The sequence below is a fragment of the Agelaius phoeniceus genome, chromosome 21, assembly GCF_051311805.1.
Source record: "Agelaius phoeniceus isolate bAgePho1 chromosome 21, bAgePho1.hap1, whole genome shotgun sequence".
Classification (NCBI taxonomy): domain Eukaryota; kingdom Metazoa; phylum Chordata; class Aves; order Passeriformes; family Icteridae; genus Agelaius; species Agelaius phoeniceus.
Window position 1 is genome coordinate 9,944,043 of NC_135285.1, and position 11,979 is coordinate 9,956,021.

The following is an 11,979-nucleotide window of genomic DNA, read 5'->3' on the forward strand; positions in this document are numbered from 1 at the left end:
GGTCTTGGCTTCATGCAGCAGCTCTTCTTGGACTGAACCCTGGTTTGATATCTGAGTTAAATGCTGGGTCCCAAAAGGCAGCAGTGCTCTGTGCCCTGCTCAGCTGGCGCGGTGCCCTCGGCTCGATGAAGGGTGCTGAGACAGCAGTGTCCTGCATTTGTCACTGCCCCTCGTGCGTGGCGCCCAGCCTGCCCAAAGCCCCCCCGTTTACTGCTGCAGACTGAGGAGCTCCTGCATGAACCCCAAATCCCAGGCTGCAGCCTCCCTGCCTGTGCGAGCCCCGCGCTGTCAGTGTGAGAAGCTGCCCGCCGCCTTTGCCAGGCCCGCTCTAACCTGCATTTCCCCTGTGAAATGCCAGACTCTGCTAACAGCCCACTCTGTGCACCTGCCAGCGACCTGCCCGCCCCGCGGACCCGGCATCGCCCCTGGCGCCGCGGACGAGACGGAAGAGGAGGTGTCGGCAGCGGGGTTGTCTGATCCGGGTTTGCAGCTATAGTCTGATACAAGGAGAGGGGCTGAGCGGGCTTGGGGGAAAGCCTGGCGAGGGCAAACCCTACGAGGTAACGTGCCACGTGTGTTTTCTCCTCCTGTGTCTGTCCCTGCGCCCTCAGTACCAGCAGGACCTGGTGGTGCTGCAGGACAAGCTCCGCATCTCCAACAAGAAGCTGGAGGAATATGAGACTCGCTTCAAATGCCAGGAGGAGACCACACAGAAGCTGGTGCTGGAGTACCAGGCCAGGCTGGAGGAGAGCGAGGAGCGGCTCCGGAGGCAGCAGGAGGATAAGGAGATCCAGATGAAGGGCATCATCAGCAGGTACAGGGAGATGGGAGTGCTGGGGATGGCAGTAAGGCAGGGCAGCCTGCCTGGCATTAGAGCTCACCCCTTCTCAGGAGAAAAAGGATTCTTTGGAGGTGCAGGCAGGTTTCACATACGGGTTTTCCCCTCAGTGTTACCTGGGACAAGGAAAACCCTGATGTTTTCCTGTTGCGCAAGGGCAGAAATTCAGGAGGGGGGAGTTTGGAGGCTCTGGCAGGCTTGTTCTGTTCATATAGCTACGGCTCTCACCACCATCTCTCACCTGTAACTCTAAATTCCTTTCTCCCACCCAGTGGGAAGTGGTTTACAGTGGTCCAGGGCTGTTTCAGTGCAGCAGGTTTCACCTTTACCTGAGCCAAGCCCATTTAGTGCTTTCAGTCAGCCCTCACCACTGGGTCAGCCTTTGCTGTGCTGTCAGTTCAGCTTTGGGGCACCCTGCTAGAAGGAGCTCCAGGGAAGAGTAAGAGCCAAGAAAAAAAGCTTGGTTTGTGGGTAAGAGGAGGCAGAGTGTGAGTGTAATACCTGGGTTTAGCAGAGCTCAGCCAATGTAATTTTTTCTTGTGTGCTCGGCTCCCAGACTGATGTCGGTTGAGGAGGAGTTAAAGAAGGACCACGCTGAAATGCAGGCTGCTGTGGATTCCAAGCAGAAGATTATTGATGCACAGGTGAGTGCCCCGTGCCAAAGGCTGCTGCAGTTTGCAGGGTGTGTTTGCCAGCACACAGTGCCCCCCTGCAGCAGTGCCAGCCCATGGTGAGACTGTGTGGGTGAGTCAGCACCAAGCTGCAGGCAGGGCCAGGGCAGCTGCAGCAGGACACAGTGACTGTCACAGCTGTGTGCAGCCTTGGAGCATGGCACAGAGGGCGTGGGGTGGTAGACTGGGGAGGGATCGTGCCCACAACTTAGTCAGTGAAAGGATCACATCCCCTGAAGCATTGCTTGGTGCTTCATGTCCCAGTAATGCCTGGATCATCAGAACCTGGACACAAGGAACACACAGCCTGCCCACAGCCAAGCCAACATGTTTTTTCAGCCTTTGGATTGTGATTTGCAGGATTGGGAAGCTCAGTTACTGCAATCAGTTACATTGGAAGAGGAGCATCACATGATGGATGCAAAACACTGTGCTTGGAAAAGAGAATATAAAAATACAGCCCATAAACTTCTAGGTTGTCCAACAGAGACCACCATGTCCTCACCAACCAGGCCTCCCTACAGCTTGTGGCTTAGAAGTGATAGTATATTCTGGCCTTACACTTAACAACCCTATTGATCACTACTCGGGACTAATTCACTGCATAGCTAATTTAAAAGGAGACAGTAGTAACTTTGTAAAAAAAAACCCAGCTTTTCTGGGGAGGGATTTGTTCAAAGCTGCTAAATCATCCATCCTATTCTGTTCCACGCACCAGAAGAACCATGCATACCCAGGGTTGTCCCTCAGGTGTCAGTGGTGGTACCTGCAGCCTCCCAGCAGCTCTGGGACCTCCTCCTGTCCCCTGCACCTCAGGGGGGTACATGTGAGGTTCTGACCCTGCCCCTGCACGCTCTCTGCTCCTCTCTTTCGGTCACCTCAGGCTGTGCACATGTTGGACATGTTCATTGCTGGACTTTCAGAGTTACACACAAGCAACTGCTGTGTCCCTGAGCTGGTTCTGTTCCTCTGCACAGGAAGATGACATTTGTTCAGTGTCACAAAGAACAGGAGTGGCAGAATCAGGCTGCAACATGCAAGCTCTTGCTCCATGCTTACAATGCTGTAATCGGTGAGAGCTGCCATCAAAGACAGCCTGGCAGGCTACAAGTCATTTAAACTATTAATTTATAACTAATTAAATACTGACAGGAATAACTATCTTGGGAGAGTTTGGGTTTAGAAATGGAATCCTACCATCTTTTGTAACAACTGAGTTAGAACAAACAGTACAGTGTATAACTGAATAATTAGAGCAACTGTGTTACCTCCATTTTCATCAGCATCCTAAAATAAATGTAGCTCACATTGCACAGGCAGGGGATATTTGTAGCCCTGCAGATTTCAAAAAGTGCTGTGTAGCACTTAAAACCCCCCGCCCAGGAATGCCAAAGAGAAAGGTCCTGGTCCAAAAGGCCTCTGGGTCACTGTCTTGGGCTGACGTCCCAGAGGGACAGGGCTCGTTCCTCTCCACTGATCATGCCCTCTGCTGTTTGCTTGCAGGAGAAACGCATTGCTTCCCTGGATGCTGCCAACGCACGGCTAATGAGTGCCCTTACTCAGCTGAAAGAGAGGTACAGCATGCAGACACGTAATGGGATCTCCCCCACAAACCCAACTAAATTGCAGATTACAGAGAATGGAGAATTCAGAAACAGCAGTAATTGTTAACGCGCGGAGGGCGCTGCCGCAGGAGAGGCCTGGCCGGAGGGACCGTGCGCAGCAGGCGTGAGCCGCGGCTTCAGAGAACGGCTGCTCCCCGAGCACCAGCTCCTTACTGCGGACGGCGCCGACTGACCCTGCTGGGAGATGTCCTGCCAGCACTTTGAGGGACGGGAATGTCGAGTGTGAGATGAGTGGCATAAGGAAATAACATATATTTGAGAATCGCTGTCACTGTTGGATTTGAGTCAGTGTTTAATGTTCAAACAAAAGTAATCTTTTCCTTCTAAACTGCCCAAAGGATATGCCTCACCCCTCCCAGCAAGGAGTAACGTCCTTGTCATGCAGTAAGCGAAATAAAGGGAGCTGGGCAGAGCCTGCAGCAGGCAGGGGCCCAGTAAGTCCAGTTCAAGTGTGCTGCTGGATGTAGCGTCCGAGGGACGGCAGCAAAGCCTGGCCCGCTCCTCCTGTGACTCCCCCTGGAGCACAGCCCTCCCAAAGTGAACCCCAGCCGAGCCCAGCATCCTTCCTGGGAGCTTTTGTGAGGCCGCTGACTTTCACAGCATCCACAGGGCTTTCATGCAGCTAATTAGTGTTTAATTAACTCCGCCCATGCAGGGAGCACAGTGCAGATGGAAGGTCAGGGCGGTGTGGCGGCCAAAGGGGTGCTGTGTGGGGAGCCCCGGTGGCAGGGGGGCTGGACTGGTGCTGCTGGGGGTCCCTGGGCAGCCCAGGGGCATAGAGCAAGGCCAAGGCTGTGGCACAGGAGTGGAGGGAGGAGCTGGCACCTGGTGAACAGCAACTCGATTCCTTTGGACAGCTTCTGCTCTCTCACAAATAAAGGGGAAGAGTTTTGTAAGCAATAGCCCCAGGCATTGTCCCACGCACACTTCCTGCCACAGAATAAAGTGAATGTTGCCTGAGCTTGGTCCCTTAGCTGTGATTGAGGGACAGGGGCTGGATTTGCTGGTGCCTGTTGTGGTAGAGGGGAGCGAGGGGGCTACGTGGAGTGGCAGCTTCCTGCTTGATCAAGGGTTCATTGTGGGGATGGAATGCTCTGTGCTGAGAGTTTTACTATTTCTGGGGAGAAAAACAGACAAAGAAACAAGAAAAAGCCCTGAAGAACCATGAAGATCGGTAATTGTATTTCTTTTCTTTCACAGTATGCATTAGAAAAAAAAAGATCCCATTTTCTGGAATACTGTCCTCTTTAAATTGGGAATGAGCACTGCATGGAAATTAACCGGCTTGAAGAATGTAAAACATGGTCATAAGGGAGTAACCACCAAGAACAGCAGCCACCACCGAAAGGTCCCTTGTCAGGAGCACTGTGCAGGCATAAGCCAGGATTAGACTTTCCCAGCTTCGGCACAGACACGTTGAGCTCAGCTGGGCGCCCCTTCACGGGGGCTGTGCCGCTGACCTGCCGCCACGGTGTGCTCGTGGGTTTGTGCTTCTTGCAGTTAGCCCTTCACAAGTCCCACTCTCAGAGCAGGTCCCTCGTACCGAGAGCCAGAGGTTTCTCTGAGACACGGACAGTGTACAGTGTACAGGACATCTGCCTATGCTCCCTCTAAAGGTTAACACACTGCTCAACGCCTGTCCTAGCTCCTGCTGCCATGTGTAAATGTACAGCCCAAGGGACTAGGACGTTCCCTGAGCTCTGCTCTGCTTAGGTACCGTCTCCAGCCTCACACTTCCCAGGCTGCCTGAGCAGGACACTTTGCCAGTAAGCTCTGCATTGCCGTGCTGCCCCGCAGCCGTAAGGCTCCTTAACAGCATTCTTCCTCATGCAATCGTTTGCAAAATTTAAGATGCTCTTTTTCCTACACGTTTTTCTGGTCCCTGGAAGCCCTGGGCCAAGCCCAGGAGGAGCGAACGTGTTGCACTGAGGTCTCCACACCCCGCCAACACCTGCCGAGGGGTGCAGCACACAGCAGACCCCAAACGGAGCTCCTCAGAGCAATGTCATAACTCAGTACTTATGGCAAGTACAGTCACCTTTGAATTTTGGAGACTAGCACAGATGGCTTTGAAGAATCTCACAAATGTGACAAGGTTACAACTGGAGAAAGACCCAGACAGGTTAGGAATATACAGGGTACTGTGAACCATTGGGTAATGTAGATTTACACCTGCCACTGTCTCAGAGTCAAATACATAAGAACCCTGAAAAAAAAGACTATTTTAAATGCTTTTGCCCTAAGATGCCTGTTTAGAGCTGATTGTTTTGAATTCTAAGTATTTGTGTTGCGAGAGACTGGAGTTTTTCAAGACAGAAGTGACATAGAGGAATGGAAACGCTAACAGGGCATGGGGCGGGCGCCCCACCAGCGACGTTTCCATTCATACATGGAAGTAATTTCGGGATGCAGTCAGTGCTCTCCGTAAGAGCTGGAAAAAGAAACACCCACAAGCCAATTGTTTAGTGCTGAAGCTAAGCACAGTACATCTTAATCTTCTCAACCACAAGCCAAGGCACTGCTCCCTCCCCACCCTGATCTGTCACAAACTCCTGGTTCCCCTCAAACTTGCAAATTTCTGAACACATTGTTCTGCTGAAATAGCAGGAATGCTTAAATCCTTCCACTGCCAGTTATTAAAATCTTAAAAGTTCCAGTGCCAACACCTTCTGGAGTTGATGCTTAATTTCCCAAGCCAGTACAAAAAGAAATTTAAATCAGGATGAAGTCTCGTTACAGTAGAGATTCCCCCGTTTTTTCCTGTTTCCTTTTCCTGCAACTGTCAACAACTGGACCTAACCATGACTCTCCCCTAAAAAGGTTTGGGGGCAGGTGTTCAGGCCCAGGCTCAGTTCTGTTCTTCAGTTTGTGTTTTTGTTATTTATAAGCTGTACATTTCTCCGTGTGTGTGTGCGTGTGAGTGAGTGCAGGAGCCCGCGTGTTCCCTGCCATGGCCTCGGAGCTGGTACCTGGCATAGCAATACCTGGATCCTGAGAGGTGCTGCAGCACCAGAGCAAACCACCACTGTCCCCAAGGTTTTGTGATTGGCTCCATTTCCTTCCTGGTTCTTGCGCTTTCTACAGTGAGAGGCTGTTCTAGTGCAAACTCGTCAAAGTGTAAACAAAGCAAAAACACACCAATTTTTATCTTAATACAAGTCTTAATATTTTTTTGTAAATGTTCTCAGTGTTTACTGTACCGTATCTATCTCACTAACAGTTGTATATAGTAACTTACTCCTGGTGCTGCTTATTCGGTTGGGATTTGGCTGTATCTCACTGCTGTGTTGGAGAGGTGGGCTCGGGCTGCCAAATCCGGATCCAGACCCGTGTTCTGATTCCAGCCTCCTCCCTTGGGGATCTGAGGGAAGGCAGCAAAGCCATGGATCCAGATTTGTGGTGGGCCCACCTCAAAGATTCTGTTTTTAGAGTTTTGATTTGGGGTTTTGTTAAACTGTAGTGAACGCTCCTGAAAAAATGAGCGGGTTTGTGTGAAGGGGGATGAAAGAGACTGAGCGGTATCCCAAGGTCTCTGTGGACTGTAAGTATCATCATTTGGGACAGGGATTATGGCTTCAGTGCCAAAAGATGGGAGGGACCCCAGTCCTTCCCCATGCCCACTAATACTACACTGTAGTCACCAGCCCCTTCTGCACCAGTTTAAGCAAATCCTGCCGCCATCCAAAGAGTCCAGTGTCACTTTGCATTGTCATTTGAGTCTGGTTGGTTTTGTTTTCTGCTTTTGCAGCTGTAAAGCACTGATTGCACTGTGAGAACATGTGGAACCCTCTGGCCTGGGAGCCAGTCCCAGAGGTTGCTGCAAGGTTGCAGGACACAAGTTCTGCTACTATGAATACTCCTAAAGGGCAAAGAGACTTGCTGGACCTCAGTGAGGTGTCACAGGCTCTCTTAGGAAAGCAATCAGCAAGGAATCAATCATCCCCAAAGTTTAGATAGCTCATAAGCTTTTTCCTGTTCCTAATGTCCACACCCAGATGTAACAGAAAATGTGCTGAGGTCTGTTCTGTGATGGACAAGGAGAAAGAGGATTTCCAGTCACAGATGGCAGATGCATTGATGTGTTCAGCCAGGACAGCCACAGGCTGTGGCCCAGGGGTCTGATCTGAAAGGGGCTCATTTGCCCAGCAATCCCAGGGCAGGGGGAGCAGCCTTGGGCCGAGGCCGTTCTGACAGCAGCCTGTGACCAGTGGGTCCAGCAGCTCCACCACATCCCTGCCCTGTGCCTCACACAGCTCTGCCTGGACACTACAAAGCAGAAGTCCAAAGGAAACACCTGTGGTACTGTTCCTAGGTGGACACTCTGTCCTTCCCACCTGCAGTGACTGCTGGGGTCACTTCCTCCCCAAGCTTTGTGTTCAAAGCAATCCAGGCTGGCCAGGACTGGGAGCTGGTGTGGGGCAGAGCCACGGCCTCAGGGCCACCAGGAGTTCCCTTCAGTGGCCACAGGAAGGGACAGTCCCCGCCCATCCCCAGCCAGTCTCTGAGCCTCAGGGCCATTTCAGAGGAGACTGCTCAGCCAGAAGGCTCAGACAGTGGCACCTGCCCTGCTCTGACCCCACAAAGACAAACTTCTGCCTTTTCCTTCTCCCTTGGGGAAAATCACCCGTGGGGGAGCGGGAGGACAACAGCAGCATGAGAACATGCAGCTCATGGGCTGTCCAAACCAAATCCAATCCTGAGGGCGTTGCACAACATCCAGAAACAACCATGCTTCTGAAAAGGGTGTCACGTTCAAGCATTGACTTTCACAGATCACCTGAGCTGTGACATTGCTGTAAATGCCATGTGGCTCTGCATCAGCTACCAGTACCCCAGAGTGCAGCCTCCATGTTCACATATTCCTTTATCATACATCACTGTGTCTTAAGATATACCTCTCTCTGTATATCTGCTTAGGCTGATACTTGTTCCTGATAAGCAGTCGCTATGTTTTATATCCTCTTATAAAGAAAAACAAATCTTCTTTTGTAAGTATGTTTAAAAAACAAAAATGCAAAGTGGAAGTGTTTGCTGAATCTCCTTCAGCTCCTTTTAAACTATGTAATAATGTACAGAGAAAGTTGTTGGTGTTCAAAGAAATGATGTGGCTGTGCAATTTATGTACATTTGCAATTAGAAATATTAAAGATTTATTTAGATATTTTACATAAGTGCTCCAGCACCTCTACTCAGTCATTTCCAGCTTTTAGAGCATCCTGGCACATGCCACGTGCACACACAAACCTGTCTTATTTGCCTTCCCAAAGAGATCACTGAAATTTGCTCCCAGAAGAATTTTAGCCCTGACTCCACCACTTTCCCTTCACTTGCTTGGGGGGTGAGACAGCCAGGCCTGCTCCTGTCCCCACCAGTCCTTACAAACCACCCTTCTGCCTTCAGTAAAAGAAAACTTGGAGGAAAGTCATTAAAACCCTGGGCGGCATCAGCACCTCTGCCTCATTAACATAATCTTAATTAGCTCCTCCGGGAGAGGTGGAAGTCAGGCTGGCTTCATCGAAATGAGTCGGGATGTGGAGAGTACCTGTGGCTATTCCTGTGCTCAGCAGGGCTGGAGCTGGGCACTGGGCTCCTCCTGTTCCTGTCAGGAACCGGCCCCTGCCCAGGGAGGGAAGCCAAAACCCACCCAGGCCAAAATCCTCTCTCAGGGCTCTGCCATTCCCCTCAACACTGTTGATTTTGAAGGCTGAGAGAAAGAAAAATGGAGCCCTGGAAACACAGAAGCTCCGAGAATGCTGCAAGGAGGGATTAGTCAAAACCACCTCGACTTGAATAAAACCTCCTTAGCGGCTGTTCAGCTTCATTAGAGCAGAGCTGAATTCTCAGCCGAAAACACCCAGAACGTCTCTGTGCTCTTGACAGCTCTCAGCACCTGCGGCTCCGCAGCCCGGCTGCAGCCGCTCCCATGGGCCCCGGCAGACGGGCAGGGCTGGGAGGAGTGAGACTGGAATTGCAGATCAGCAGCCAGAACAGCCACGGGAATACGGGGCTGCGAGGCTGGGGAGTGCAGATGTGTTTGCTTGAGGTTTTTAATCTGGAGAGTCATTTTAGCACAAGACTCATCAGCAATAATGATGTTCCAGTAATTGCACCCTTACAAGTACAGGGTTTGTTCTGAGTTCAGTAAGTGAGAGTCACCAGCCCGTGAGCTGCTCCTGGTGCCAGGCAGCACCTTCTGCAGCACAGCCCAGGCAGCATCTCAGGCAAGGCTGAGGTGGTCCCACTGCATTGCCCCAGCTAAGCCCAGCAGCAACTGGCAGCTGGGAGATGTCAGAAGTGGGCATCTTCAAAACACAAGAATCCTGCCCACCACAACTGAGGACAGTGACAACAGTGGCCACTGACAGCTGAGGAAGGGACAGCATTAAGCCAATACTTGCCAAGCTGGGGCTGTAAGAGCACAGAAGAGCCAGTTTGTTTTTTCAGTGGGAGGAAGGCAGGGAGGTGCAGAGATGAGGCTCATACCTAGTGAGGGAGGGAACAGGAACAGCTTGTGTTTGCTCCTCCAGTAACAGTCTCTGCTCTGCTCCTGACAAGCATCTTTCCCTCACAGCTTCCCAAGCCCTTCACAAGCAGTCAGCTCCCACTCCACTGCAGTGGGTGAACGTCAGCATCCTTGTTTTCACAACAGGGACGTGCAGTGAGGAGCACAACTTTCCCAAGGCCTCCCAAAAGCTACAAAAGCCAAACAGCTGATTTTCCTTCCGCCCCCACCACCTTCTGCGTGCAGCCATCCCACACACAGCAGCCCAGGCTCTTGAGCAAACATCCTCTGGAGAAGTAATTCAAAGCCAGGCAGTAAACAAACCTCCAAAGCCTTGGCCCCAGAGACGGGAGCGCAGCCGCTCCCTGCCGGAGAGTCAATAACGACAGGAGAGCAGAAAGGAAGGAGCTGGAAGAACAAGAGTCATTAGTGGAAACTTGTTGTTTGTGCTAATTAGATCATTATCTGGAAACTGCTATTGATGTTGCTATTTTAGCTCCTGCTGCTGTTCACAACTTTATTTTATCCATGTCTATTGACTGCCCACGCTCATCCACATCCTGCAGAAAGGGCCGGCAGTGCCGCCCACAGCCAGGCCAGGATGGAGATGGTTTGTGTCCCGTGCCAGGCAGCACCTCCTTCCCCACCTCAGCACCTGCAGGGTCCTGATACACTCAGGAAAAATGTTTCCCAGCTTGTCACAATGTGCCCTGTGCTATTATTGATCTTAGTCAGACAGTGGATCATGTTACTTTGTTATTAAGTGAGAGGAAGAGAGAGAAGGACTTGGACACCTGTAGGATTTCTGCCATTTCCAACCCGACAGCCAGCACAGCCCCTCAGCACATAAATAATATTGATGCAGCCCTGTACATGATCAGATTTCCCCATTGGTGGTATGAGCCATAATTGAATAACCTCAACCATTTGATTTTTGTGCTATATCATCAAGGAGTGAAGCCTGAATAACAGAGCTTCCAAGTTGACTGACTTTGATTTATTACAGTCACCAACTATTCTTACTCCTGAAAGCCACAGTGCCTCCTCACCCCCTGAGTGAGAAGAACTGTGTGCTGGGGGACCAGGGCTGATGGGAGAACAAACATGAGGCTCAGCAAACCACACATCAGGGAGCTGGTTTGCCTCCAAAACTCTCATTCTCCCTCTCTCCAGCTTGTTCACCAATGGATCTGAACCTGACTTGTAGAAGGGCTTTTGTATTTCCACTGATGAGGCAAAGGAAGAGGGAAAATTGCATCACATGACCACAACAGGCTTTCAATTTTGTCTTTTACTGCAATTTCATACGACTTTCACACTACACCTGCAGTAAATTCAGCCATGACACAAGTGAACTTAATTCTGCCATCAGAAATGCAAAAAAATCCATTCGTCTCCCACAGAGGCAGCTGAGGCAGAGGGCAGGGGACACTGCCCCCTTCCCGGGCGGTTCCTGAGTGCACGGATGTGCCACATGCCCCCCGGCACTCAGGCTGGTGACAACAGGCAGGCAGAGCACGGCGCCCTCCCGCATCCCTTGCTGCCAGGGGCACTCACTCCCGCTCCCTGACGCCTGCTGCATCTGGGACAGCGCTGAGGAACGGGAGCACCGGGCAGCGTCAGCAGCTGGCGGAGGTGCGAAGCCAGGCTGCCTTCAGCCATGCCGCGGAGCCCGCCGGGCTCCCTCGCCGAGCTCTGCTTAACGCGCTGCCACACCCCCCCCCGCTGCACTGCGAATAGAAACGCGCTCCAATAAATCACCTCTAAGTTAAAAGCAGCCATTAGCTATTAGCAAACACCGCAGGCCTGTGGGCCAGGGTAATTCAATGTGATATGCTTGGGCATGCAAGGTAATAGGTTCCAGCTGAATACCATGTGATACAATCTCTTCAATGGGAGGTTAAATGAGGCTGAGACAGAGACCAGATGGATTTATCTGGGTAGCGCTGATGATTTTTTGTGTGTGTGCTTAAGATGAAGTGAAGGTAAGCAAGGCAGAAATAATCGGAGAGAAAAGCACGAGCTGGGCTGTGTGTGGTTGGGGAAGGGATAGCGGGAGCTCGGGACCTCATCCTGCTGGAACAAACCAAGCGAGCCGGAGGATGCTCTCAAGGCAGTACAGATGGAAACAGCCAGAGAGAAATAAATACTTTATCAATTTCCCCTTATGGAGGAGCAACCAGAGGGCAGAACAAGACAAGTGGAGCGTAGCTGGGCAGATGTAGACACCTCACTGCTATTTCAGCAGGAATTTGGAGCCCAAACACCATCTCTCATCCACCCAGGACATCTGCAGCAGGCAAAGGGACAGAGCCAGTGTGCTCTCTCAGGCTGAGGTGTGGC

At 51.4% G+C, this 11,979-nt stretch overlaps 1 protein-coding gene across 11 annotated transcripts in view; it reads left to right on the forward strand.

Annotated features, from left to right (window-relative positions):
- Nucleotides 1–8,305, forward strand: part of DAB2IP (DAB2 interacting protein) — a 157,351-nt gene extending 149,046 nt beyond the window's left edge. For 10 of the 11 annotated variants that reach the window (XM_077189400.1, XM_077189396.1, XM_077189403.1 and 7 more), the window contains 3 exons: nt 612–814; nt 1,395–1,482; nt 3,013–8,305. In XM_077189400.1, the coding sequence (XP_077045515.1) occupies nt 612–814; nt 1,395–1,482; nt 3,013–3,180 (459 nt within the window). In that variant the 3' untranslated portion in view covers nt 3,181–8,305. The remainder of the gene's footprint in view (nt 1–611; nt 815–1,394; nt 1,483–3,012) is intronic. The other variant, XM_077189399.1, reaches the window with a different exon arrangement.
- Nucleotides 8,306–11,979: the final 3,674 nt, after the last annotated feature.